The sequence below is a fragment of the Guyanagaster necrorhizus genome, assembly GCF_019112545.1.
Source record: "Guyanagaster necrorhizus MCA 3950 unplaced genomic scaffold BT62scaffold_7, whole genome shotgun sequence".
Lineage (NCBI taxonomy): Eukaryota > Fungi > Basidiomycota > Agaricomycetes > Agaricales > Physalacriaceae > Guyanagaster > Guyanagaster necrorhizus.
In genome coordinates this window covers 1,084,233-1,109,665 of record NW_025064886.1, presented here as the reverse complement: position 1 = coordinate 1,109,665, position 25,433 = coordinate 1,084,233, and the positions used below count along the sequence as shown (strand labels likewise).

General features: G+C 48.0%; 13 protein-coding genes across 13 annotated transcripts; 3 read left to right on the top strand and 10 right to left on the bottom strand.

The window, feature by feature from the left end:
- Positions 1-3,190: 3,190 nt before the first annotated feature.
- BT62DRAFT_1003447 (uncharacterized protein) lies at positions 3,191-3,667 on the bottom strand (the record flags this gene model as incomplete). Its single annotated transcript, XM_043176943.1, has 2 exons — positions 3,191-3,559; positions 3,626-3,667. 2 exons carry the CDS (start codon positions 3,665-3,667, stop codon positions 3,191-3,193), a joined length of 411 nt encoding a protein of 136 aa, XP_043042242.1.
- Positions 3,668-3,785: 118 nt separating this feature from the next.
- BT62DRAFT_1003446 (uncharacterized protein) lies at positions 3,786-4,197 on the top strand (the record flags this gene model as incomplete). Its single annotated transcript, XM_043176942.1, has 2 exons — positions 3,786-4,050; positions 4,109-4,197. The coding sequence occupies 2 exons, from the start codon at positions 3,786-3,788 to the stop codon at positions 4,195-4,197; spliced, it is 354 nt and encodes a 117-aa protein (XP_043042241.1).
- Positions 4,198-4,215: 18 nt separating this feature from the next.
- BT62DRAFT_929832 (LmbE-like protein) lies at positions 4,216-5,649 on the bottom strand. The gene is made up of 5 exons (XM_043185811.1): positions 5,587-5,649; positions 5,292-5,528; positions 4,858-5,227; positions 4,716-4,806; positions 4,216-4,664 (listed from the first exon to the last, which is right to left on the bottom strand). The coding sequence occupies exons 3-5, from the start codon at positions 5,175-5,177 to the stop codon at positions 4,260-4,262; spliced, it is 816 nt and encodes a 271-aa protein (XP_043042240.1). The 5' UTR covers positions 5,178-5,227; positions 5,292-5,528; positions 5,587-5,649; the 3' UTR covers positions 4,216-4,259.
- BT62DRAFT_929831 (uncharacterized protein) lies at positions 5,256-6,471 on the bottom strand. The gene is made up of 3 exons (XM_043185810.1): positions 6,040-6,471; positions 5,587-5,978; positions 5,256-5,528 (listed from the first exon to the last, which is right to left on the bottom strand). Exon 2 carries the CDS (start codon positions 5,974-5,976, stop codon positions 5,599-5,601), a length of 378 nt encoding a protein of 125 aa, XP_043042239.1. The 5' UTR covers positions 5,977-5,978; positions 6,040-6,471; the 3' UTR covers positions 5,256-5,528; positions 5,587-5,598.
- A 96-nt stretch (positions 6,472-6,567) lies between these two features.
- BT62DRAFT_946378 (uncharacterized protein) lies at positions 6,568-8,220 on the top strand. The gene is made up of 3 exons (XM_043187978.1): positions 6,568-6,772; positions 6,821-7,065; positions 7,113-8,220. Exons 1-3 carry the CDS (start codon positions 6,640-6,642, stop codon positions 7,986-7,988), a joined length of 1,254 nt encoding a protein of 417 aa, XP_043042238.1. The 5' UTR covers positions 6,568-6,639; the 3' UTR covers positions 7,989-8,220.
- Positions 8,221-8,427: 207 nt separating this feature from the next.
- On the bottom strand, positions 8,428-8,955 carry BT62DRAFT_724984 (uncharacterized protein). The gene is made up of 2 exons (XM_043182024.1): positions 8,899-8,955; positions 8,428-8,855 (listed from the first exon to the last, which is right to left on the bottom strand). Exon 2 carries the CDS (start codon positions 8,786-8,788, stop codon positions 8,531-8,533), a length of 258 nt encoding a protein of 85 aa, XP_043042237.1. The 5' UTR covers positions 8,789-8,855; positions 8,899-8,955; the 3' UTR covers positions 8,428-8,530.
- A 372-nt stretch (positions 8,956-9,327) lies between these two features.
- Positions 9,328-9,787, bottom strand: BT62DRAFT_1003442 (uncharacterized protein; the record flags this gene model as incomplete). Its single annotated transcript, XM_043176941.1, has 2 exons — positions 9,328-9,338; positions 9,388-9,787. The coding sequence occupies 2 exons, from the start codon at positions 9,785-9,787 to the stop codon at positions 9,328-9,330; spliced, it is 411 nt and encodes a 136-aa protein (XP_043042236.1).
- Positions 9,788-10,549: 762 nt separating this feature from the next.
- BT62DRAFT_965292 (endogalactanase) lies at positions 10,550-12,107 on the bottom strand. The gene is made up of 9 exons (XM_043188766.1): positions 11,736-12,107; positions 11,668-11,688; positions 11,562-11,616; positions 11,451-11,511; positions 11,075-11,398; positions 10,931-11,026; positions 10,792-10,882; positions 10,716-10,735; positions 10,550-10,664 (listed from the first exon to the last, which is right to left on the bottom strand). Exons 1-9 carry the CDS (start codon positions 12,037-12,039, stop codon positions 10,602-10,604), a joined length of 1,035 nt encoding a protein of 344 aa, XP_043042235.1. The 5' UTR covers positions 12,040-12,107; the 3' UTR covers positions 10,550-10,601.
- Positions 12,108-12,726: 619 nt separating this feature from the next.
- On the bottom strand, positions 12,727-15,405 carry BT62DRAFT_929828 (MFS general substrate transporter). Its single transcript, XM_043185809.1, has 18 exons — positions 15,247-15,405; positions 15,009-15,199; positions 14,874-14,946; positions 14,796-14,815; positions 14,671-14,741; positions 14,551-14,611; positions 14,471-14,498; positions 14,403-14,421; positions 14,291-14,341; positions 14,083-14,240; positions 13,816-14,035; positions 13,674-13,763; positions 13,521-13,627; positions 13,329-13,471; positions 13,196-13,273; positions 13,063-13,138; positions 12,934-12,997; positions 12,727-12,880 (listed from the first exon to the last, which is right to left on the bottom strand). Exons 1-18 carry the CDS (start codon positions 15,384-15,386, stop codon positions 12,860-12,862), a joined length of 1,611 nt encoding a protein of 536 aa, XP_043042234.1. The 5' UTR covers positions 15,387-15,405; the 3' UTR covers positions 12,727-12,859.
- Positions 15,406-16,154: 749 nt separating this feature from the next.
- Positions 16,155-19,041, bottom strand: BT62DRAFT_929826 (MFS general substrate transporter). Its single transcript, XM_043185808.1, has 18 exons — positions 18,673-19,041; positions 18,436-18,626; positions 18,307-18,379; positions 18,229-18,248; positions 18,107-18,177; positions 17,989-18,049; positions 17,910-17,937; positions 17,839-17,857; positions 17,736-17,786; positions 17,531-17,688; positions 17,263-17,482; positions 17,120-17,209; positions 16,965-17,071; positions 16,772-16,914; positions 16,643-16,720; positions 16,512-16,587; positions 16,394-16,457; positions 16,155-16,341 (listed from the first exon to the last, which is right to left on the bottom strand). The coding sequence occupies exons 1-18, from the start codon at positions 18,807-18,809 to the stop codon at positions 16,321-16,323; spliced, it is 1,608 nt and encodes a 535-aa protein (XP_043042233.1). The 5' UTR covers positions 18,810-19,041; the 3' UTR covers positions 16,155-16,320.
- A 375-nt stretch (positions 19,042-19,416) lies between these two features.
- BT62DRAFT_965282 (uncharacterized protein) lies at positions 19,417-21,028 on the top strand. The gene is made up of 2 exons (XM_043188765.1): positions 19,417-19,788; positions 19,842-21,028. The coding sequence occupies exons 1-2, from the start codon at positions 19,462-19,464 to the stop codon at positions 20,922-20,924; spliced, it is 1,410 nt and encodes a 469-aa protein (XP_043042232.1). The 5' UTR covers positions 19,417-19,461; the 3' UTR covers positions 20,925-21,028.
- BT62DRAFT_985941 (DUF1295-domain-containing protein) lies at positions 20,970-22,662 on the bottom strand. Its single transcript, XM_043189974.1, has 11 exons — positions 22,451-22,662; positions 22,377-22,397; positions 22,234-22,323; positions 22,103-22,183; positions 22,035-22,046; positions 21,963-21,976; positions 21,750-21,911; positions 21,653-21,700; positions 21,561-21,604; positions 21,392-21,511; positions 20,970-21,332 (listed from the first exon to the last, which is right to left on the bottom strand). The coding sequence occupies exons 1-11, from the start codon at positions 22,578-22,580 to the stop codon at positions 21,047-21,049; spliced, it is 1,008 nt and encodes a 335-aa protein (XP_043042231.1). The 5' UTR covers positions 22,581-22,662; the 3' UTR covers positions 20,970-21,046.
- Positions 22,663-22,711: 49 nt separating this feature from the next.
- BT62DRAFT_929821 (uncharacterized protein) lies at positions 22,712-24,896 on the bottom strand. Its single transcript, XM_043185807.1, has 7 exons — positions 24,515-24,896; positions 24,328-24,423; positions 24,132-24,273; positions 23,844-24,085; positions 23,365-23,795; positions 22,984-23,316; positions 22,712-22,929 (listed from the first exon to the last, which is right to left on the bottom strand). Exons 1-7 carry the CDS (start codon positions 24,625-24,627, stop codon positions 22,820-22,822), a joined length of 1,467 nt encoding a protein of 488 aa, XP_043042230.1. The 5' UTR covers positions 24,628-24,896; the 3' UTR covers positions 22,712-22,819.
- Between the last annotated feature and the right edge of the window lie 537 nt (positions 24,897-25,433).

The following is a 25,433-nucleotide window of genomic DNA, read 5'->3' as shown; positions in this document are numbered from 1 at the left end:
TATGAGATAGTCAACTGTATTTTCTTTTTTTCTCTTCTTCTTTTTATAAAGCCCTCACCAATTTGTATTCTTCTTTAAGGACAGTCTAATATTATCACATTCCTATACTCATTTCTCTTCAGGTTCTCTGACTGTCTTCTCCTTTTTGATTTTCTTTCTGTTTATATATCAGGGTTTGAGTTTCTATTTAAGTTCAATAGCCTGCTTTGACTCACTAAGTCAAAGAAGGATATCTGAGTCACCAGGTAAATAAGATACAAAGGTATGAATGGGCTTCACAATCCAAGTAAGCCATAGTTGAAGGCATTCAGGAGACATTATCTTGGAAAGCCATCAGAATGCTATCATGTTGAATCTATTGTCCAATATTCACAATTATATTGAACCTCATATAATTGAATAAGTTTGCTGAAGGTCATGTCCTATGATCCATTCATCATTCTTCACATTGCATTTTTGAGAAGCCACTCATGATGTGCATCTAGCTGAATATGAGTTGATGTCCCAGTCTTCAAGTTGTTTCTCTTGTATATTGTTGTGTACAAGAGCAAAGGCTCAGCAAGATGTTCAGTGACAAGTTCTGAGACATGCAATATAGTGACAACAGGCAGAGACACAGCATATCAGATATGTCAGGGAGGCTGCATGCCATAGAGTGGCCAGAGCATACTTGTGGGTACAAACAAAGTAAAAGGACAGAAAAATGTCGGCTAATGCCGAGAGTTCAAATCGGGTACTATGACCTATTACGTAGCCTGGCAAGCAACTTCACATAGATACTCGCGCAATGTGCGATGCTCTGTTCAAATTCTGTCGAAGTTCAGTCCAACTTTTAGTTCCTAGAACCTAGATTGCTGAGAATCACGCATTTCTTGTAGAGAAAGTTATAATGGCAAAAAAATCTCCTACAAACTTTCAAGTCGCAACAAGTTACAAGTCCGATCCAAGGTTTCGGTCCAGCCTTGTAGGTAGGCAGAGGCAGGGTCAGTAAGGAGTGCCTTCAGGGTTGAGTATACTAGTTGTACAACGTTCCCTCTCTTGTTCAACTGACCGATATATCAAACCTAACACCTCCATTTAAGTTCAATAGTTGTGGAATTTCAAGTCGAGATCTAAAATAACATTTTCCTTTGTTTTAGGAGCGGTGTACAATGGCGTGAGAACTTAGCAACGAGGTTCGATCACACGTAATCCCGTTGGCACCAAAGAACAAAAGATATCGGGGCTATCCCCATTACAAGCGTAGAAATACAACCGAGCCGAGGCATCTAAATAAAATAAAAGAGATAAAAACTTTAAGAATATCGAGCTGCATGAGTGCTCATTGTGCGGTAAAGGTAATAGCGGCGGGAGGAGAGGCGTAGGACGGGAGGAGAGAAAGGAATTTATGGATAGGCATGCAAGATATGTATGAGAAATATTACTATTACGGTCCTTCAATAAAATGTCCCATTCAATTTTTCGTTGGCGCGCGCCGCCTAAAGGACATTACAGCGAACAGCAGAAGTTCGGCTGCGGCTACTGCTCCATGGCAGAGTCCATGCCACCGAACTCGAACGGTGGGGGGGCTGTGGACACTGTAGAAGCCTGAGGCTGGTTCAGTGGCATGTTTTGGCTGACCTCATCGACAGCCATGGCGGTGGAAGAAGAGACGGAACCCACGTTCGAAGGTCCAGCCTCCGCCGAGAAATTGGTCACCAGGTTGGTGAGGGCGGCAATGGCCTCGTCGAGAGCCAAGGACTCCCGCGTACTGTGTTCGGGCCTTGCGGTTCGCAAGGCATCGCTGTGGAATGACCTCCGATGGCGGACCATGGCGCCGGGGTCACTGGTCACGAAGGAGCAGAACGGGGCGTCGCGACAGGCGCGCATCGTCCTCGAGGACCTCTGTCGACGTAGGGGGCTACGCGATGCCGTTGAAAGAATGGATGGAGATAGAGGTGGGGAACGTACTGGTATCTATGCATATGCGTCAAGAAGGAGGACCTCTGGTTGGTGGAATATATGCAGAGGATGCAGTTGAAACGTCTGTGGAGCGCGATGAGCCGGGGTATGAAGTAAGAAGACATAGTAAAGAGATCGCACCTGTTTTCGTCGGCGGGGGCCCTGCGCGCGCGCCTCGAAGAGTCTTCTGGACGAGCGAGACGCTTGACAAAGGTGCTGGAGTAAGTCATGTTGCGAAGGGGCGAGAGAGAGAAGGAATTGTAATGGGGCAGGTGGATGGTTGATGTTGAGATATGCGCTGAACATATGTGCCTTTTTATACATCAGGGGCTGGTGAATTGGTGTCGAATTGGTTGTCGATTTTCTTCCTTATAAGCCGATTGTGTAGTCTAGTGGCAACCAATTCGCAGAAATATCCGTTCTGGGAAGTCATAGCGAATTGGTTCTGGTTTTTGCCGTTTTGAGGCTGCCAGTAAGGGAAAAGGGTATGCCGGACCAGATTTGGGGATGCGGAGCTGGACCCTGATGAAATTATCGTCTTCTGAAGCGAGGGAATGCCCTAAGATTGATTCCTATCGTTCTCGTCTGGTTTTGTTGGGTAAGGAGCAGGACAACGGATTAGGAAGACCAATGAATCCAAGAGGCAGAGTTCTTGGAGATGTATTCGTTAGAGTGGCGCCTCAAATAGCGAAGTTCCAAGTCTCCGGGACGATCTACAGTAGCGAGACAGCGTAAGTTACAATGTCGGAGTTCTTTGGGAGACCTGACACGCAAGAACGATTCACATCCGCTAGTTGGGAAACATATACGAGTATATCCGTAGCTGGCGTGCCACTCGTGTGTCCTCCTTCATTGACAACACCGCGCACGGACCAACTGTTATATAGCATTTGAATGTCTTGAATTTGCAAAATATGACTAGTAGATAAAAAGGACTTCCCTTCTAGCTATACCCTTGCACTTAGTGTCCAGTATCTAGTAGGTGTCGGGAAATTTATTTTGCCATATTAACGATAATCGCCGTATCGCAGGTATCTTAATTATCCGGGCCCTCTGATACCACCCGCTCTGGAACTGAAAGCTATTTTGTTCCTCTGCAAGGTTGGTAAGTAACACAGTCAATTGCCGATGAGGTACCGAGACGGGTTCAAGAATCAAGAACTCGAGTTTAACTGTGAAGCTTTATATTTTCTGCTACGTTAATCATGTGAACTTCGCACAGGGCAGGAGAATTCATACCTCCAAAAGCTTAAGACCCTCGTTGTGAAACAAGAGCACCAAAAACGACCACAATCAACGCCATAAGTAAGGCAAACACGACGAAGACAAATGCCCGTGCGACGGGAAACAGACCTCGCGTCAAATACGTTTGCACCGAAAAAAATCGAATAACCGCAATGACGAGAAGTACAATGGCGAGTACGATGGTTGACGCGCCTATTGGACGTGCGTATATTTGGATGCGTCCGGGATGTATCGAGGCAATACTGAGGAACTGGACAAGCGCCACGCCTGCCGATGCTAGAGCAAGGCTCGTACGGACGTATGCCAGGAATGTACGTTCCGATGCGAGGTGGTCCCGGGCTACGCTACCGCTGTTGTGCAAGGTAAGGCTGACCTTCATTCTTAAGTAGTAGGGATGTCAGCGGGCCATCATATACTGCAAAACTTGAACGTCGCTCACGAAACTGCTACCGGTCGTCGTTGTGGTCGATTCGAAGAGCATGCTCACTACAGACAACGCCGAGCAGCATGATGACAGAACTGCACTAAATGAGTGAATTGTTGCAGCTTTGGTTACGCCATAATGCCATCCACGTGGGCATTCACCTTCCTTTTCAACGATGACCTCTGCTCAACAACACCGCCGTGCCAGCATCCCTCCCATACCCGACCTTCGTTTCGAGACGGCGTATCTGAGCAAGATACGGCCTTTTGTCCACTTTGAACAAGTACCGGCCCTTCGCGAGGCTTCGGATGACTTTGAGAATGACGACGTTTTATATGGGAACGAAGGAGAACAGCCGGCGAGAGATGTGCTGGAGATTGACTGGAAGAACGTCTTCTGGGTGACGTTCCGGGACCAAGTGCTGACGATGTGGGTGCAGGGTGCGCTCTGGTGCGACTATCTCAATATTTCGCTCTTTCTCTTTCTGATTTCTCTTAGGGCCATCATCGGCTTTTACCTACGGCCAATATACACCCAAGCTGGGCAGAGATTTAAGCGCAAAGAGGGCGGAGCCGTGTCATGGCTGAGGAACTGGGTCAAGGAGCTGGGCCTGTCTGCGAGCACTGACCGAGCAAGATAGGATGTATCATTATTGTTGGAGCCGTACTAGATGCCACTCATTCACCCACATATACCTCGAAAACAATACATACAACCGCCGGAACCAGACCAGCTGGCTCTTGTGCGCCCGCATCGCTCGATGGGCAGTCAAATACTCTTTCACGCCTGCAACAAAGACCGGCATGGTATCCGTCAGTCCTGGCGCACCCCAAAAGGCTTCGACACTATGCAAAAGTTTCGTGCTGGACAAATCGAACTTGGCCAGCAGAGGAGCGAAAATCCCGACATATTTCGTCGACGTGGGGACACTGATCAGAGCGAAGAATTTGGGAGGAGGTTGTACGGCTGTCGTCTCGATGAAATGCTTGACACCCTCTGGGAGCGACCGGTGGTTTGGATGTCCAGAGACGCCCGCTCGGTCGAACGTCAGGATCTACTGTGAGATCAGAGTCGTCTGCGAGAGAGAATCGGTCTCGCTACTCACTGTCGTAATGTCCAGGTCCGACACATATAAGCCCAAAATATCTGAGATAATGTTGGCTCCCCAGGACATGGTAATGTTATCCTGGAGCGCGCTGACGGATGGTAAGAAGGGAGGAACAGCATATACCTTCAAGGAAGCGTACGGATGGTCAACAACATGCCTATTTCCTTCCTTTACACCAAGAACATCCAGACTTGCCATCAACTCTGTCCTGCGAATATCTCCTAGACCATCGGCGTTTCCTGTAGATAGCGAAAGGACGTGGACTTGGACATGAGGAAGCAGAGAAATAATGGTGGGCGCAAAAAACATGCATTCGTCATCTGGGTGGGCTGTAAGAAATAGGAAATTTTCATTCTTAAGTGAAGGAAGATTCAAGGCATTTTCGCTTGCTGTAGGAAGGTATAAGACAGCACACAATAAGGGAATCAGAGCAACGATAATGGCGTTGATGGCCAACATGTCTTGACCCATCCGGTCCGAACGCCGGAACCGATTTACGAGTCGGAACCCTGAGACAATCGAGAAACGAGAGCTAAGGCAAAGAAAAGCTTGGATTTGAGAGGACGACTTTACATTGCTGCCCTGCATACTCTAAGTAATGTGTCAGAATTGAATTGAAATTTTGGGCCAGTGTGATTGTTGGATAAACGTGACAGAAACTCGGTGGTAACGCGGGATGAGTATCAACATGAGATGTAGTGCCAGACAGGCAGGGCAGTAGAAGCGTGCACCTCCCACAAATTTTAAGAAAAGTGGGTCTACACTGTTCGCTCGCCAGTGAAAGACACCGTTTTGCCGTGCAGTAACATTCTTGTTGCCAATGTCAGGAACTTTGCATTTATGTAAAAGGATTTCGGCGAATGCTCACCTCTCCTCCAAGTTAATAGGACTTTTGCTCAGATACGAGGGTGCCAAAAACAACAGCGATCAGAGCTACGAGAAAGGTGGATATCACATATACGAAAATTCGTGAGACCGGGAATAAGCCTCGCGTGAGATGTGTCTGCACCGAGTAGAATCGAATGACGCCTACGACGAGAAGAATGATGGAGAGAGCTACAGTGAATGCACCTATTGGGCGGCCATAAGCTTGTATATTCCCCAGGCCCGTTGAAGCGATGGCGCAGAATTGAACCACTGCCACACCAGCGCAAGCGAGGGCCAGGCTTGTGCGAATGTAGGCCAGAAAGGTTCGTTCTAATGAGAGGTGATCTCGAGCTACGCTGCCATTGTTTGCCAGTACAAGACGTATTTTCATTGCTTCCGGTGTTTTTGGATGTCAGCATGGGAGTCTCATTGTACGGGGACAGCTGTAACTCACCAGTTTTGTGCAAGTCAAAAGTGCTGGTGTTGAGTGGAACGACAACAACTCAGATATGGCGGAGAATGGGCGGCAGGGTCGACGCATGTGGAGTAAGAGAAGATAGTAAAAGCGCTTCTACTAGGACCGGTTATCCAGTCACCCATGAGTACTCATGACACTCAGATCCAAGCCCGAACTGCGACAGAGGCTCGACATTCAACAAAACTTGGATACTTGTACCTAGCTGTCATACTGATTAGGAACAAACTTTGCTTCGGTCTGTCGATGGTGATTGACATGCATCTGCAAATTTCAAAAGACTTGGAATCTGAAGAAAAGTATGCGTATCTTGGAACTGCTGACGCAGTAACTGGTTCGAATTGCGTCTTTGAGACGTGTGACTGCCAATTTTTTTTTTAACTCGCGACGTAATATAGCGGTGAGAGTGCTGAGTACTGTCCGAGCCTGAAAGAGATTCCGAGCCCCTGTCCGACTCGGAGACTGCCGCAGAGTACGTATGTAATGTTATGTCATGATTTCCGGCCACAGCAACCTTCCCTGCTTGCTCTCGCCCATCATTAGCTCTAGGCGATCCTTGAGCTGGACTGCGCCAGATCCATGCATACTGTCTTTACTTCCCGTACGATGAGCTCCAACCGTCGAAGTGGTCGTACAGGTGGACCAGCCAAGGCTTTACTTTCAACGAGAGCATTCATCGACCGTTTGGACAATGGACTCACCGCTGCGGAAGGTACATGAATTGGAATGTGTTTAGTTTCTTTCGTGCTGAAGAGATTAGGTGCCCAGGATGTGATATCCATGATAACTTCTCGACGAACGGTCACAAAGCTCATTCTTGGACATAACAAGCTGGCCGACGATGGATGTATCGTTCTCTTTCGTTTCTTGGGCTCTGCGGCTGGGAGGAAATATCGAATAACAGAGATTAGCTTGAATTCGAACGAGATCGGTGACCGGGGATTATTGGCTATTGCAGCGTATCTGAATGGGAACCAGTATCTCACCGATTTGTTCCTGCAGAATGTAAGCTCTTGATATACTCTCAAGGGCCAATTTTGACTTCTTAGTAGAACCGGTTTTCAGGAGACCCTTCAGTCATTGAGACTTTCACAAACAGCATCAACTCCTCCCATCTCGAAATGCTCTCTCTCACCACCAACATCGCCCTCTCTGACAATTTTGTCGGTGCATTCTTCTCCAGCCTCCGGTCAACGTATTTGAAGGAACTTCATGTTTCAGCTACCGGCATCACGCATCGCTCAGCACCACATATTATCTCCTACATTTCCTCTCACGAACGTTGTCGCCTACATACCTTCAAGTGCAACGGGAACGCCCTGGGTCACAGTGCGGTGAAGCGCATCATCAGTGCTATTGAGAAGAGGAATTTTGTTCTTTCCGGCATCGAGCTTTATTCCAACCACATGGCCACGGAGTCGGACGATGATGATACTTCATCCGACGATACTGATTGGAAGGAATTGGAAAGCAAGCTGCGGCTAATTCTTTCAAGGAATATGCACCTTAAACGTGTCGCAGAGAAAGAAGCTCTAGGTCTGCTCTGTTACTCTCGAACCCTCCTTCTTCCCTCAACATCCTCCGCCCTCTGTATGCTACCCACTGAAATTAAACTCCACATCCTCTCCTTCCTCGCCCCAAGTCTCTCACCATCTCAGCGCATCAATGTGTGTACTTACGCCTCGGCGCTCACAACTCTACCTCCACTACTTCCCAAATTGAGCGGTGGTGAACTCAAGATATGTCTACCGGATCCATTCAGTCTAGGGTTTGCTGAGGGCGAGAAGAAAGTATGGGAAGTGCGTGGTGCCACTGGTGGATGTGCATCAGGGAAATGCCTTGGCGCCGTTCTTTGCCATAAAGAGCAGCAACGAACGAAATGGCTTGAGGCTGTTGAGTGCTCGGCGTACGATGGACGTTCAGCATAGCTATCTTTATTTGATTTATAGGCAACGCAGGAACGACATCGCTATCTGAGATGATTGTATTGATTAGGCTTGTAACATTAGATCTCATCGGAACACCATTCTACTTGTCTGGCACGGAAGTGTGATTCGTTTGATGCATTCGCTGAGTATATGTGACCTTCAAGGCCCATGCATCTTGCACCATCACCAGCTCTTATTCGTCAGCAACCAGCTCAAATACTCCGTCCTCGGGTTACGACCAGGCCAGCTTCTTCTGACTCTGATTGGGTCCCAGGACTGTTACCGCATCACCATCTTTCAAAAGAAGGGGTGACAGTGAGCGAAGCGTCCCGTTGACTGGATAAGAAAGAGAGATGATATAAAACACGTCCGGCTTCGTGGTCTAAATCGTGCTCAGCTGCAACGTAAATCTGAGGTAGATAGCTCACAAAACGGAGGTCGCCTTCCTCAGCGGTCATACACCAATACTGCGTGTCGTAAGTAGCCTCACCCCTAGCCGGATGGAATAAGTATTGGATATCATTTCACGCAGAATGAATGGTTTACGCAAACTTGAGCCACTCCCCAACTTTGAGCAAGGAAGACCTCGACGGGAACACGATCGTCCCGTTTGCTGTAGGGCCGATGTCGATGAGATAATTTCCGTTCTTCAACACGATGTCAACCAGAGAATGAAGAATGTATGTTGCATTCCGGTAATTCTCATCGGGAGTACCTTGATTATAACCATACGAATAGGGATCAGAACCTTCGCTCGATTCCCACTTTCGCAGTTCTAGTACGGGTAGTTTGCTCCGCATCGAACATTTGAGAGGACATTTCTACCGTCCTCTTTTTCCCAGTTGAATCACCTTGGGGCTAAATTCACTGGACTTAGATAAAAATACACAAGAACATACCCCGTTCTTACCGATGTCAGGGAAAACAGTCGGCCTACCGATGCCACACCAAAGAATATCCGTCTCCTATTGGTACAATAGGGTTTCCATTTGTGGTCTCGTAATATCCTGTAAAAAGTCCTCCAGTGCATGGATTCATTGACCAGGGATCTATAGGACAGATATTCCGCTGGATGGGACCTATTATGACCATCAAAGCTTGCGAGATGGCCTTCTGTGGCGGCATCCTTGTTGTTGGGAAAGGGTGTAAGGTCGACATTCATGTGAAGCCCAGCAACAACGCCAACGAGAAAAAAGAGCGACCATTAATGCATGCCGTTCTTCTCTGAGATCTGCAGATGCTATCTTCATGTCTCCGTGACTTTATATGCCTCTGGAAGCAAATTGTAGCCGACCCGGATGCCAGAAGATAATATCTTTACTAGCCGACGATAGGCAAGCTACGTTACACCTAGTGCAATTTCAGTTCATATTAGTGTGATATTCAGTGTGAGACTCACAGACAGTTAAAGCCGTAAGAAACGAGAGGACGAACAGTGCTAACAGACGACTCGATGGAGAAAATTGAAGTTTGAACTCTATCAGCAGAGCATCAGTACCTAGGAGGACCTGCGCAGGAGGATATAATCTCGTAAAGAGTAATAATTCATGTTTCATTGAAAAGGGCGAACGAGATGAATCCAATTTGTAGACTTTCAGAATCGTTGTTAAGAGCCCGAAGCAAGATGGCAGACCGGCAGTTCGGCACGGTGTGGCGAATCTCTCCACGAAACGTGGCGCAAACTTACTCTCTGCCGACAACGAGCTCAATCGTCCTCGGGTCCGGAACTCAGAAAAGAAGATATACAAGCACAAGAAACTCAGCATTCCTCTGATGTACCCATTCGGAACTAGGCGCATGGCCAGCCTAGTAGCTAAATTCCAGATTTGTGACAAACTTTCGTCGATATGTCCGTTGTCACTGCTGCGTTGATGCTTTCGACTCTCCTTTTGTTAACGGCTGTCAAGGCATTTTACTTCACGAGAAATGACACGAGTGTGAGTAATGTATTGTACTCAGAAATGGTGAACCTCACATACGTTTTCGTCATGATAATCTACTATAATATCGGTACAGCATACAACACTGCTATCACTGGTGCAACGACGAATTACTTGTTTACCGCTTGAGGTGCTTGATCTCCTCTATATTTCCCTTCAACGACTTGGTTTATGTCTGTAGGGTTTAACTTGAGGTCCGAGTTGTTTGAGTCATGTACTTCGTTGGGTTCTACAAGGCCATCACTTACAACCGTGAACCTGGAACAATTAGCTCACTATATGTGGAGGCTGGACCCTCCTTGACCTTTATGTCTTGCTGCATCATAAGCATGCCGGCGACTGAGTGTTATACCACTGGCAACTGTGGGCCATGTAGTAGATCAGAACATTTTCTGATAGCTGGCTTTCGTGAGACGAACTAATCCAGGTCTAGGTTTGTTTGCCATATTGAATGTCTTCGGTCCTGGTCCAGAACTCCGTTCTGATAGTTACAAATCCTGCGAATCGACCGTTTGATTCCTGCGCCTTTATAAGATATTCCAGCGGATATTTATGACATCACCCAGACTATCACAGTCATGAACTCCTCAGCGTTTCACCACTCTCAATCTGATGACTGACGGCTGACTTATACTCGTATTTGTGGATACCACAGATCTCAGATCTATCTCTCTTAGCTACCAAAAACCGACATGGAGTCTCTGGCTTTCCCTGAACTATCCACCAAGAGATTGTCCTGGATGAACCGTCAGGAAGTACGCATAAGCCCACGGTCGAGAATACTCACTTCGCAAGACGAACCAAGACCTAGGAGAATAATTTGCCAGATGAACTAAGATAAAATGATGATTCAAACGACTCACCTGCATTTCCAATCCAACCAGGTTCCCAGTAGAAAAGACCAACTCCATGGTCGTCAGATAAGTCCTCCAACATGGTCTTGATGTCCGACATCTAGTATTTGGTGAATTACATATGTTTCTGGCCTGGTGTTGAACCTACCCAAGTTTCTTGCCCAGAAACGGATACAGAAATACTTTCCGACAAAACGACCGAAGAACACTCATACGGCCAGTCGGTTTCTACGATCATTATATCCTACGCAACTTTAGAAACCCTCCTCCCAGTGTATGACTCTAAACTTACCTTTGCATATGCAGAAACAACAGCGTTAAGACTCGACTTGAGAGCCGATAATGTTGCATCTTCGTCATAGAACGGATAGAAAGAGAAAGCCATGACATCGACATCTTCAAGCTCCAGTGCACCCTGATAGAAGATGTTCTTGTAGAAATACGACACACTGTCTTCGTCCCAGCCATTCGCCAGGTGGATGACAGTCTTAGTCGTTGACGATGCTTCTCGGACCGCACTGACTGCTGAGTGGAGCAACTCGGAGAGCGGCTCGTAACCGTTGGTCGATACCTCTCCAGTTGGCCAGAGGATGCCGCCGTTGATTTCGTTACCGATCTGGAGAAGTCGATAATTAAGGATTGAAATATATGCGTGCATGTAAGTATACCTGGATGTAATCAATGGTGGTTCCTTGGTCGATGAAAGCGTTGACGAGATCAAGGGTGTATCTAAGTTGCCGCAAATCAATACAGGCATAACGGAAGGGAACTTGGCTCACGTGTATATTGACGTGTTCAGGGAATCCAAATCTTCATCCCAGGCAGAGGGGATTGCTTCATGAACAATCAGAACTATAGATGCTCACTATATCTCAGGAAGAAAACCTTGGTCGGAAGGATCAGCCCCTACGACAACTATCAGTGAAGCACAGATTCAGCATGCATACACTTACATGTATCGCTATAGTGCAGGTCAATCAGCAGTGCCATCCCAGCATCGACGGCCCTTTTCGCCAAGGCAAGACCATAGTCCAAGCTATACTCGTCGTCGCTTTCACTCGTCCAAACTCTGATGCGTGCGATATTAGCACCATGGTTGGTCAGGATCGTTTCAAAAGCTTCAGTGCTACCCCCGTCGGAGTAAGACGTCCCTGAGTTCTCCAAATTTACCAATGAGGAGAAATCGGCGCCGATATAAGAAAGAGAGTGAACTCCCGCAAAGACAGCAAGGAGAAGGAAAAGAATGGATGGGAGCATTTTTGGGTGAGTGCAATGTAGGACTCTAGTGTTATATAGCCTAGAGACTCGTCACTGGCAAACGGCACCCAGTCATGGCAACAAGAAAAATATGATATTTGATCCGTGCCCTAAAAAGCGCAGTGTGGACTAGAACGAGGAACAGTACTGTTAATCGTTCTGAAGTATCCTTTAGAGTTCGAAGCCCAAGAGAGAACTACTGCAACGACGGGCTTGAGGTTCCGTATACGCGACAGGCCGCATTCAAGTTACGTGCCATTGAATTTATTTGAATGAAAAGTCACGACGGCGAGGTGGAATAACTCTGGAGAATTTCTACGCGGTCGCCAGCACGCTGAGGAACGAGTTTCAAAGAATCTGGAGGCTTGGCACGGAGACATGGATCACTCCTACTACAGGTCCGTCGCTGCGCGTTCGATCGCGTGAATTAAACAACGGGTAAAATCTGGAACACCATTTTCTAGGCGTGAGGTTCAAGTAATTGTGTTATACAACGGAAGATTTCTGGTAAAACGAAGCGAAGCGTTACGATCGATGACAGTGAGATGCGACGAGCGTGCGGCTTGTCGGCCCCCTGAATTCTGACTTTGGTTGTGCCCAAGATCGAGTCGGAAGAACTGTTGACAACGCACTCACCCTCACCGTTACATATTCAATTCGATGTACCGTTTCGCACCGCAAGGTGTCGGGTAGTCAAGGTTGGTCCCAGTGTCCAATGAAGTAGCACTGAACCAAAGTATATTCATATTCGAGACCATGCACATTATAATCTACAGGGTGCGACATCAGACACCAATCCAACAAGTACATAGCGACAAAATCAGGCCACTGAGAACCGTTCCTGTAAAGGTACCGTTAAGAGGCGAAGAATATCCACTAATCAAACCGACGTACTCGTAAACTCCGACCATAGAGCTGCAGGGCAGGTATAATGAGCACAAAAAGGCCCGCTACGATTCTGACAAAGAAAGAAAAGAAAAGTCAGGCGGAAGTTTTCCTTTTCCATATTTCCACAGCACATACGCAGCTTCGCAACCAAACGTTTGAAGAGCACCGTGTTTTTCCGCCCAAGGAAGTTGGAAATAGGCGACCGCAAAGCCTTTATCAAAGCAGATTAGGAACTCACACAGCTAGTTGAATAGCAGATGTCACATACCTCCTAAGACTCGTACCAGATTTATCAGGGCGCTTATTTCGCCTTGGTGTTTCGGGAAGCAGTCATTGCAATATGCGTCTGCCAGTGGTAGAATATCGGTCGGAGGAAAGGGATGAAAGGTCGGCGTACATACATATTGCGACGGTGTTGATCATGATAGCCAGCTCTGCGATGCCCCAGCCCATGACGATACCAGCAGTACTCAGGTGGTTCTGAAACGATGCGCCTAGGGTGACAAATCCGCATACGTACAAAGGCAGAGCAATATAGCAAGCCCTTTCATCTGTTCAGTATTAAAGTATAGCATCTCAGAACACAGACTCACCAAAGTCGGCTCTCAGCCTCGAAAACACCATGATTGCGCTTAACACTTATGTTCATGATCCAATCATTGGTATATCGTCCAATTAGTTCACCCAAAAGTACGGACACCTACAAACTCAGCGGTGCTGACAAAGTGGATAACACGGGAACTTACAATTGGAGTACAATATGCTGCAGCGATGGCGTCCTGGCTCCATCCGAACCCGGTTGGAGGAGAGCTTCCCAAGAACACGGCATTGGTGACCTGCATGATAAACAGTCAAAACAAACTGGAAAGACAAAGGCCAGGACCGTACGTTGATACCAATACCAAAGCCGAAGAGGATACCCTCGAAGAGCAGAACCCCCAAAAGGTGGGGCCGCCATATAACTTTGATGGGCGAGAGAATCGAGTCCTCCCAAGAAATGCGGTACTTGGCCATCTTAATTCCGGTGACGCCGATTAGGGTTTCAATCTTGTAGCGAAGACCTGTGGTGGACGGTTCCGGGATAGGTTTCACGGTTCGGTCGTATATTCTAGAAGGTGCTGAGTAGAGATGGGAAAGAATAGAGACATTGCTTACGTTTCGTCCATGAAAAGTGCGATTAATACACATACGACAGCGCTGTAGATGCAACCGATTCCATAAGCCCACCTCCAGTTTTGTCGGGCGACAAGGAAACCAAAGGCGAACGGAGAGACGAATGGGGAAACGATGAACCCCATTGTCCAAAAGTTGAGCTGAATCAACAATAAGAAACGAAATACATTACATCGTTATGTAACTCTACCTTCCGCGCTTGCAGGTGAAAAGGATATAGGTCCGTAACGATATACAGTCCCTGCCAGTGTGAGCATGTCTCAGAGAGGGCTGCATAGTAAGAATTAGGAAGTATTCCACACCGTGACTTGAGGCGCAGTTCTACCAGAATGTTTTCAGCATAGGAAGAAAAGGCCAACAACGAACTGACCCAAAGAAAGCTGTCAAACATCTCATGCCTGAGAGGCTATCCTTAATCGAGAAGATTGACAGCGAAGTTGAATATCCCACCAGCAAAAGTTGCCAGATTCGGCGCAAATGTACAGCCCACAAGGAAGCCAAGTGCGAAGACCTGTGTGATGGGCCAATACATCAACTGCGGAGTAGCTAGCGCCGAAAATAAATCCTCACCTGTGACCAGAATAGGATTGGAAGACGCCCATAGCGGCGAATAAGCATGACAGCGAATACGCCCCCCCATCCTTTGGACTGGTATTAGCGCGTCTTCATCAACAAGATACGTGTTGCGGACGTACCTAAGAGAAAGATACTCCAACTAAACGCGTCGGTATTCAGCCCAGCGGGGATGACGTTAACAAAGGGAACAAACCCACTTTGATGTCAAATTATTGATCACTCCGGTGGTAGTATCATACTGATCCGCAAGTCGAAAAATGGACGCGATTCCTGCGAAAAGAGGCGAATCGTAAGGGAGACGAAGCCACGAAGCACAAAGCGGAAGCTCTCACCTATGCCACTGTCGAAGTCCGGGACGATAGCGGCGAGCGTGACGATGATAAGGTGGATACTCTTGCGTGCATCGCTCCAGTTCTGGGGGTCCCGCGGTGAATCGGTCGGCTGGGGCCACAAGACCTTGGTCCCGTCGCGCGAGAGCTTGAGCCTGGAGGCGAAGGCCTCGCCAAACTCGATTTTCGCCTCTCTGTGAACGTGTCAGACGGCTCGGGGTGGAGAAGAGGTACTAGCTACACTGGATCGATGACCAATCTACCCGCATGTAGTTCGTGAAACGTAGCGAGGTCGACCTCTGATATGTCTTCCTGAACGATGACACTGCCAGAGTCTCCATGCTTCTCAGAGTCGATGCCGAGTTTATCGTGAATGGACATGATGGTAGTGCAAAGATAGATTTCAGAAATTTGCTATCATTTATACTCGGCTCAAAATGTTGCTATGAGAAACACGCGCCAGGGGAGCATCATGGGGTCATGTTACGTAGGTCAGACGGGCGGTCCCTCGCATTCCTGTCCCCAGATGGGAGGAATTTCTCGTCGTTTGTAAGGCAAGTCGGGTTGAGAAGTCGCCATGATATTCTTGGCAATGAGAAGCCAATGCCCAGCGAGATTCGGGGGTTATAGAAATCTTATATGACTGCAAGATATCATAGAAATCCGAGAGATAGGAGACGGGGTCCCAGGCGACAAAGACGGACAGGACTGAAGAAAACCCTTCATGTGTCCTTGTCTAGTACGAATGTGGGGAAAGACCCTTAAGTGCGGGGTAACATGATCTGCATGGGATCACCGTGACATCGGCGCACCAATTTCCTCTCCTGGCCTAGTCCTCCCTCAATCTTGGGTTATGCGTCTGGTACTGCCCTCTAGGACTCCGGTACATTATCGAACCCATCATTACAAAGCTGAAAGGGACCTACAGCCTTGGTTCGCTCCGGCGGAGTTTCTTATACTGTCATTTTCAATGAGCTTCAATTGCTGAAGTTACGGTCCTGAGGGTGGTGCTCAAGTCAGTACCGATGATCCACACATCGAGGATGCCGCCATGTTCAAGTCAGACAGTCCAAGTACTGGATGATGGCAGAGGACGGCAACCCCTGAAGTTTGATTGATGGCTCGTTTGGATATACAATATGTAGGTTGAAAAGTTTTTTCCGGCAATCAGTGAAGTACCGTGATCGTGACAGGGAAGCCTAAATCAAGGATTTGCCATGCTTATAACACTGTTAAGAACTTACATTCATCCGGGAGACCAAGTAGTACAGACTTTTGTAACTAGTAAGCATCAATGAATCAAAGGGTACATTAGTTACACCACAGAGAAACGTTTCTGTCCAAACGCCGTCGTGAGATGAGAAAATCCACAAATAAGATGGACGTACTCGTAAACTCCGCCCATATATCTGCAAGGCCGGCACAATCAAGAGGAAAATTCCCGCCACGATTCTGATCAAGAACGTCAGACGAACATTCTCGTTTTCATGTTTATGATGTACATACGCAGCTTCGCAACCGAATGTTTGGATAGCGCCATGTTTTTCTGCCCACGGCACTTGGAAGTAGGCGACCGCAAACCCTTTATCAGAGTACATTAGGAATTTGCACTGGCTGAATAATAGGCCTCAACGTACCTCCGAGCGTTCGCGCCAGATTAATCAAGGCACTGATTTCGCCTTGGTGCTTTGGGAAGCAATTGTTGCAGTACGCATCTGATAAAGTGTCGGTCCGAGGCAAGGAGTAAAATCCAAGCAAGTACACACATATGGCCACGGTATTGATCATAGTAGCCAGCTCTGCAATGCCCCATCCCATAACAATACCAGCAGTATTCAGATGTTTCTCAATCGATGCACCGAAGGTGACGAAACCGCAAATGTACAAAGGTAAAGAAATATAACAAGCCCTATCACTCCACTCAGCATGGGAAAGTAACATCCAAGCAAACGGACTCACCAAAGTCGACTCTCAGCCTCGAAAACACCATGGTTGCGTCTGATGCTCATGTTCATGATCCAATCATTAGTATAGCGACCGATGAGTTCACCAAGAAGCACCGCTACCTGGCGTGCGAATGACGCAAACGTTTAGGGAGGGAGGAAAACACTCACGATAGGGGTGCCATATGCTCCGGCGATCGCATCCTGGCTCCACCCAAACCCAACTGGACGAGGAGTTCCCAAGAACACGACATTGGTAACCTAAATCAAAGCAGTCAGACCAAGATATCCACGCCGTATGCAAGGCACCGTACGTTGAGACCAATGCTAAATCCAAACAGGACACCTTCGAATAGAAGAGCGCCGAGAAGGTGGGGACGCCATACTACGTTGATTGGTGAGAGAACTGATTCTGCCCAAGATACGCGGTATTTGGCCATTTTAATCCCGGTAACACCGATGAGCGTTTCGATTCTGTAGCGAAGCCCTTTGGTAGGCGGTTCTGGGACGGGTTTCACGGTTCGATCGTACATTCTAGGATGAGTCAGTGAAAACCGAGGGCATTTTGACCAGATTGCGTACGTTTCATCCATGAACAGGGCGATTAGAACACAGACGACGGCACTATAGATGCAGCCGATTCCGTAGGCCCATCTCCAGCTTTGTCGGGCGACAAGGAAACCGAAGGCGAAAGGAGAGAGAAATGGGGAGACAATGAACCCCATTGTCCAGATGTTGAGCTAGACGAGGGATTAGACATGAGAAGTATTGTATTCTGTAGCTCTACCTTTCGGGCTTGTAGATGAAAAGGGTATAGGTCTGTGACGATATACAATCCCTGTGAGAATATCTGAGGGAACGCGACAAATAAATTAAGAGATATTCCATACCGCGACCTGGGGCGCAGTTCTGCCGATGCAATGCTGTCAGCACGGGAAGAAAACACCAACATTGGACTAACGCAAAGACCGCCGTCAAGCATCTCATACCTAAGAGGTTATCTTTAACTGGAAGTTGACAACGAGAACAAAAGTTCCCACCAGCAAAAGTTGCCAGATTCGGCGCAAAGGTACATCCCACAAGGAAACCCAGGGCAAGAACCCATTCGATGGGAGACAAGATCAATTACGGCACCCCGATTTAGACTATTGCACTCACCTGCGACCAGAATAAAATAGGAAGACGACCGTACCGACGAATGAGCATCACCGCAAAGATGCCACCCCACCCTTTGAGCGAGGCAATCAGATAGACTATGAAAGTGCGTAGCGCAAACTAACCCAAGAGGAAAATACTCCAACTGAATGCGTTGCTATTTAAGCACAAGCTCAGATGATGCATCAAGCCCAGGTACTTACTTCGATGTCAGATTGTTGATCACTCCGGTGGTAGTACCATATTGCTCAGCAAGTGGAAAGAGGGATGCAATTCCTGTGAGAAGCGATCCTAAGGCAACAAATTCCCAGAGTACTAATCAAAATTCTCACCTATACCACTGTCAAAGTCTGGAATAATAGCAGCCAGAGTGACGATGAAAAGGTGGATGCTCTTGCGGGTGTTACTCCAGTTCTGGGGATCGCGCGCTGAATCGGTCGGTTGGGGCCATAAGACTTTGGTCCCATCACTCGAAAGCTTGAGCTTGGAGGCGAAGGCCTCGCCAAACTCGACTTTCGCCTCTCTGTGAACGTGTCAGATCGTTGAATATGCGGAGGAAGGGCTCGTACGCTGGATCGATGACCAATCTTCCTGCGTGTAGTTCGTGAAACGTCGCGAGGTCGACATCTGTGTCTTCCTGAAGGACGATGCTGCGTGCAGAGTCACTATGTTTCTCAGAGTCGACGTGCTTATCGTGAGCGGACATAATGGTCGTGAGGGGATAATTTTCCGAAAATCACCACCATTATATATCCCTGGTTCAAGTTTGCTCTGGTAAGGTCATGTCAGGGGAAAATCTCACGGGGTTGTATTACACCGGTCATACGATCGTTCCGTCGTAGTTCCTCTTCCCATTGTTGGGAGATAGTGGACAGCTAGTATGTGTTTCTCAAGCCGGTATCGAGGTATGCAAGGTTTGGTGGTTCCATCGCTCTCAGGGTGGACGAACGTTTTGCCTTATCGTTTAACTACATGATGGCAGGGATGACGGCAGAATGCCAGAAATAATAATCTATATTGACCTCCGGCAAGACACGCGCTTGTAATGTAATAGCAAACTTCTAGTAAGGCATTAGAATCAAGATGGACGCCGCGAGTTTCCTACTATACCAGAATATGAAAGAGAAGAGTGAGGTAGAGTGCAGGCCGAAAACAAGTCCATGTAATGTTATTCCAAGAGCGTGAATGTCCTCAATATATGCCTGCAGTGGGGACAGCTTGGAGGTGAAAAAATCGGAGCTCTGAGCTTAGTCATCACGTTGTACATTAGGAAACCCGGACCGGATTTTTTTGCTACTTAAAAAAAATTCTCCATCCGAGGCCAGTTCACCACGAACCAAATCGCACTGGATGCTGGGATGAACACGGAGCCTCAAAAATCCGGAATTCGCTCTGCTCTCGAGTACACCGGTATTCCAAAATCATGGCTCTCTAAACGACCCAAGCTGCCGTCGCGCAACTGGCTCATATTCCTCACCGTCACGTCCTCCCTTACTGGCCTCTTCATCTACGACCGCCAACAATGCAAGAAAATCCGACAAGAATACATAGACAAGGTCAAACATCTTTCGGAAGAGACTCCAGACCATCTTTCGTACCCTAGGAAGGTCACAGTATATGGAAGTAAATGGCCTGGGGACGAGGACCACGACCAGAGCATGAGATACTTTCGGAAGTACGTCAAGGTCCGTCCCATCCTCCCCGGTTCTGTGCTCACGCTCACGCTCAGTATAATCAGCCTATCTTGGTCGCGGCTGCAGTGGACTACGAGATGGTGAATGGGAAACGGCATGGAGATATCGCGACCCGGATAGCCGACGAGGTGAAAAAGCAACGGCGGTTAGACCTGGGTTTGGATAGCCCTCCAGAACGGAGCGGGATGCCCCCCCAGTACACGTGGCGCACGAAGGAGCAGCTGAGGCAGCAGGAGCTGGACGGGGGTATCGTTATCGTTGGACGCCCGACGTGGAAGGAGTTCATGACGGGCCTAAAGAATGGTTGGACGGAGCCACTCGATGTCGTTGACCATGAAGAGGAGCTGTCAAGAGAATTGGAGGCCGACGGGCGGTTCGACGAGCCTGACGAGCCAATGGAAGTCGCGTCGGTTTCCCCGGCACAGATGCATAATTCCCAGTTCTACGCTTCCTTACAGGCAAAGCCTTCATTACCGCCGCTGCCGCTGCCGTCGCCTTCCCCCACCATGGACGTCCCCGCCACGATTACCGCCCTACCGCCAATCCTTCTCGTCTCATTCGTCGACTACGTCGGCATCAAACTCGTACCCAATATGATCTGGGACTGGATGAACCGCCGACACCACGTCCGCGTGGGTGCTGAGGCTGGGTACCGACTAGTCATGGCCAACACACGTCCCATCAACCCCCCAGCAACCAAACCTCTCTTTTCTGACATTACGAACCCCCCTACGCCAGAGACGGACCTGGATTTCGACAAATCTATGGAAGGTTACTTCAAGAGCTCCCTACAGTCCATTCCTTCAGACATCGAGCGTACTCGGAAAAAGTATTACGAGCAGCTCCCGGCCAAGTTGGTCATTGCACGCGAACTGGCAAGGAATGTCAGGGAGCCTACGTCAGATGAGGTCAAGTACCCGCCGCCGACGGAGGTTGAGTTGAGGGCAGAGCGTATGACGAAAGAGAAACGATGGCGGAAGGACCTGAAAGGTTGGGAGATTGTCAAGCCGTCCCAAGAGGTTTCCTGGGATCCAAGATTCGAGAACGCGCTCACTGTCTTTGTTGACCCTCCAAAAGAGACGGAAAGCAAAGAGGAACCTAGTGTTAATGATACCTCATCTAGCTAATATTTACATTGATTGCCATTAAATTTTAGAAGCTTGCAAAATCGTACTTGTTTCGTCTTTTGAGGTAGCGTATTTAAAACAGGTGCGTTCTTATCGTACATCATTACACAAATGGATTTTATTTAGTTACTCCTGCTTCCCGTGCTTTCGATGGCATCTGCTCCATCCTTTCCCTCATCAAAATGATAAAACGGAAAGTCCAATAGAACAGATGCCTTCAACCATCGGGGAATTGGTTTGTACACTGCAGGAGGTATCGGAATCAAAATCGAAGTCTCGTTCAAGTACGCCTTGTAATTATTCCACGCTTGATTGGAAGACTCTGCTGTGGGTCCGTGACTCATGAGGAAAAACTTCGCCGCCTGGGGTTTCTCAGCAGTCGGGATCCCAGAAGCGAACATAAGTAAACTGGAATTCAAGTGTGAATGTATGAGAACATGTCAAGCTAATGCTTATCGACAACTCACAGCATGGTGAACAGGGGCGACACGATAGCGGCATATTGTGCAGATTTTGCAGAAGAAGGCAATGTCCCAGAAACTGTTGGAGACAGGCAGAGGATAAAAATACCCCACCAACAAAGTATTCTGATAGACCATGAGTAATATACAAAAGCGTCAGAACATCGCCACTTACTCTCCGAAATACGGCGGGTGGCGAGACCATTTCCATAAACCAGTCTTGCACGACGTATTAGACGGCCATTAGTATACTGAACCATTGCATACCGTCACCGGTTTATCCTTAGGATTCGACTTTTTGTTTTTATATCGGAACTATCAATAGATGTTAGAGATGTCCGAGCATATATGCTTAAAAGTATACCTTCTGAATGTCAGCAGTAGTCTCGACGATCCAACCGACGACCCAAAGGATTATCCCAACGGTGTCACAAGCAGTACCAAAAGCTGGGTTTGAACCAGACCGTCTTGTATCCGATATTGCAGGCGAATTGAGGATTGTAAGGGGAAGGGATACGGTCCACACCTTGAACTCGGCGGTTAGCTGACGACTCGGGAATGTGTGAATAGAACTTGCCCAAACTATTTGTCCTAAAAACATTACCCATCTTCAGAACAGCGATACTGAAGAAACAAGGGAACCAAAAACCTATCCAGAACGCTAATTAAACGAAGGCATGAATATAAGAAGAACTACTGACGTAGCAAGAAGCGCACCAAGGAATTTGAAGAAATGCGATCGAATGTCGTCGAAGCGAGTATCCGATCCCGCCTTGAGTACACGGTAGAATAGAAAACCTGTCATACAGTTGAACAGGACAAAAATTGCCGCGGTGAAGCCTAGCCACCTGCGATTCGAACTGCCCAGATCATAACGAAAATGCTTGCCACGATATTACGAGCAGGGTACGTGTTGCCCATGAGCAGAGTCAGAAGGGCTATAGGGCGATGTTGTTGAATAGAATCCAAGAGCGAATTTGTAGTTTCCCACCTAGAAGGAAGAAATTGGAGCCTGGAGAAGGTCCTGTCAGAGGCGGCATCGCTCGCCATGAGTACAGCGCGCACCTCCTGTGAAATCTGTAATCTTGTCGAACTGGAATATCCATGCTACAGCAAAACCGGAGAGCTGGTACGCGGTCGTCACCAGTATGGTGATTGCGAGGAAGTAGTGGTCGAGGACATAAGCGGGAGCCATGAAGGATTTATAAATGGCGACCGAGTGTTGAGACAGTCATGACGTTGGGAACGTATCGCAGGAGCCATGATCGTGGTCCCCAAGATTACGTGCAAACAGCGGGCCGACAAACTGCCACTACATCGAAATTTGGCTGACCATTAATAATTGTCCGTATTCCACCAACGAAACAGTAAGATATATGTTGCCTGTATTATACATAGTATATGATACATCTATTGATATTAGTCACAACACCCCTACATTTCTTGTGTCTGCATCACTTCGAAATACGCAGTGTACTCCTCTGGTGTCATTAAATCGTGGTCCTCTTCAGTCACTTTCGAGAGCGCAACTGGTTTACCATTGACTGTAAATTTAAGGGTTAGAAAGGATCAGCTTATTTGGAATTGAGACAACGTACCATAAACGATGGGATCATTGTCTGCATCCATTGGTGCGAGATCGAGCCCAGTCCCATTGTCTGAAACGTCACCATTCATGACAAACGGTGTTGTTGGCTCTTCTACTTTGGGAACCTTCATCTTCCCTGCCGCACCCTCATCCTCTCGGGAGCGAGACCGTTTCCGATAATCATTCAATGAATCGAGGTATTCGATATTCGGCTTTCGATCTTCCTCCTCGTCGCCCCCAAAGTCGTCAAAGTCCGAGCTGCCAGGTGCACTAAGACCCGATGGTGTAGCTTGCGCAGATGCGGCAGCGGAGGCCGCCAGAGACGCGTAGTACTGCTCATAATCTAGGGAGAATATTAGCGAAAAACTGGCCGGTGGGAAAAGACGCTCACAATCTGCTTCGCGGTTGATGGTCGGCTTGACGTCCTGCTCAACACTGATGGTCTCCTGTACACGATCTGGGCGCATCCCCACCACTCCAAGTCCTCGCAAGATATCATCGTTTGAACTAGGCGCCACGTTCCCACTAGCAGCCTCTGCCCTCGCATTCTCTTTTACGCCTAGTGCGGTGAGATCACCGGTAATAGTACTCTTCAAATGCCACGCCGGTAGTGCATTCTGTTGCCTCTTTGCTTCGGCTTCGGCGTCCCGTTCCTGCTTTCGTGTAGCCTCATCCTTATCTGTAGATATGACGACACCAATACCATCCTCCTCCTTCTTGTTGGGATCTGAGCCGGCAATCTTGAGACCTCCACCTGCCTGAGTGGCCTTCTGCTTTTCTGGGTCAACAGCATTGCTCTGAACCCATGCCGCGACATCAAACCTAGGGAAAGATTAGTCCACATTCAGCGCAGCATCAAGTCAAACGTACGCTGGCAACGTCATCGCCTCGCTCTTCTGGAGCCCAGCACGGATGAAGCGCATTTGATGATGAAACCTCAGCATTCGGTCCTTGCTACCCTGCTCATGGTCGGCGTCCTCGTTGTCAATGACCTCTGCTTGGCAGATTTTGCAGACCATTATGCCACGAGTAAAGTCCATGAGCTGATCGGCATCCAATGCGCTGTATGATTCTTTACATTGAGGACAAATATACCCCTTGTTGCCGAGTTGCTGTGGGGCAGTGAGTAGTGGCACAAAATTAGTTTGAAGGACGTACGTTACGGAGCTTGGAATCAATTTTGTGGTGCATCTTGGCAATCCTCCATTTTACTACGTTGCAGAAATGCTCATAGTCAATGTAGTAGTACTGCTTGCCGACTGCTCGTTGAGCACCTTCCCTCAGCTCGTTCTGCCTGTATCTAAATCGAACGACAGTGAGACCCCTAACGTGACATAAAGCGACCTGAACATACACTTTGACAAGTTTGTCATTCGACAAGACAGCGACAATCTTGTTCAGCTCCTTGGATTGTAGCCCCAGCCGACTTGCCAAATCATCATCCTTGAGACTGCCCAGGAAGAATAGAGGTAGAAAGAGCAGAACGCGAAATATATGCATGTTCAGCATCTACAGAACTCATCTGCAGTGCCAATACTTACACTGGATGTCGGGAAAGTTGATCCATGATGATGATGTACCGAGGCTCGTAGAAAGCTCGGGAGACATGTAGTACGAGGAGCCGCAAGGTTTCTTGATCCTCTTTAGTCGCCATTCTAGTGCCCTCTAAGGGCCTATGAGACCTTGGATCCGAAAACACGGTACACTTAGTGAACGAGTGGAATAAATGTCGTGGTACAGAAGGAGACGAGGAAGAAGTAGACACGTCACGTCTTAGCGTGACGGGCGTTATTTACCGTTTTCGACTCCTCCAGCATAATCGGCCCGACATTTTCTGACAAATATGTAGGGCTCCCCACTGAATATGCCCTCTTCCCTCACAAATGCTCTCCTTAATCGCTCAGTCCATTGGACGTGCCAACGCATCCGCCATGCCCAACTCCCCGACAAGTCTCCGAACATCATTCCCTACACAAAACAAATCGTCGAAACCTGTTTGGAATACCTCAATATAATAATCCTGGCCTGCGAACCACGATGGATTGTGCAGGCCATCGACAGCGGCTTACTCACATATTCGCAATCAACGGACCTTCCGAAACCATCGACCTTATCGTGGATATCATGGTCATTAACCTCGTTTGGCGTACGATTCTACGTGCCACACGCAGAACTATGGAACATATCAAGCCCGTATCACAGCCGCCTGGCAGAAGCTGACGGCAGTCATTTCCAATAGATAGGAATGTCGCAACCGTATCAGCACAGGATTCAATCTGTGTGGAAACGAGAAAAAGGTACCAGACTTGGACGCTCTCTCCCTTCATTGGATTGACTTCTATCTTCAGTGTCCTTTGCCTCCCAACAAACTGGCCAGGCTTCAGCGGTGCACAGGATGTGGCATCGCATTTTGCTCGTCGTCGTGCCAAAGGAAAGCAGGGGAAGATCACATACGTGTCT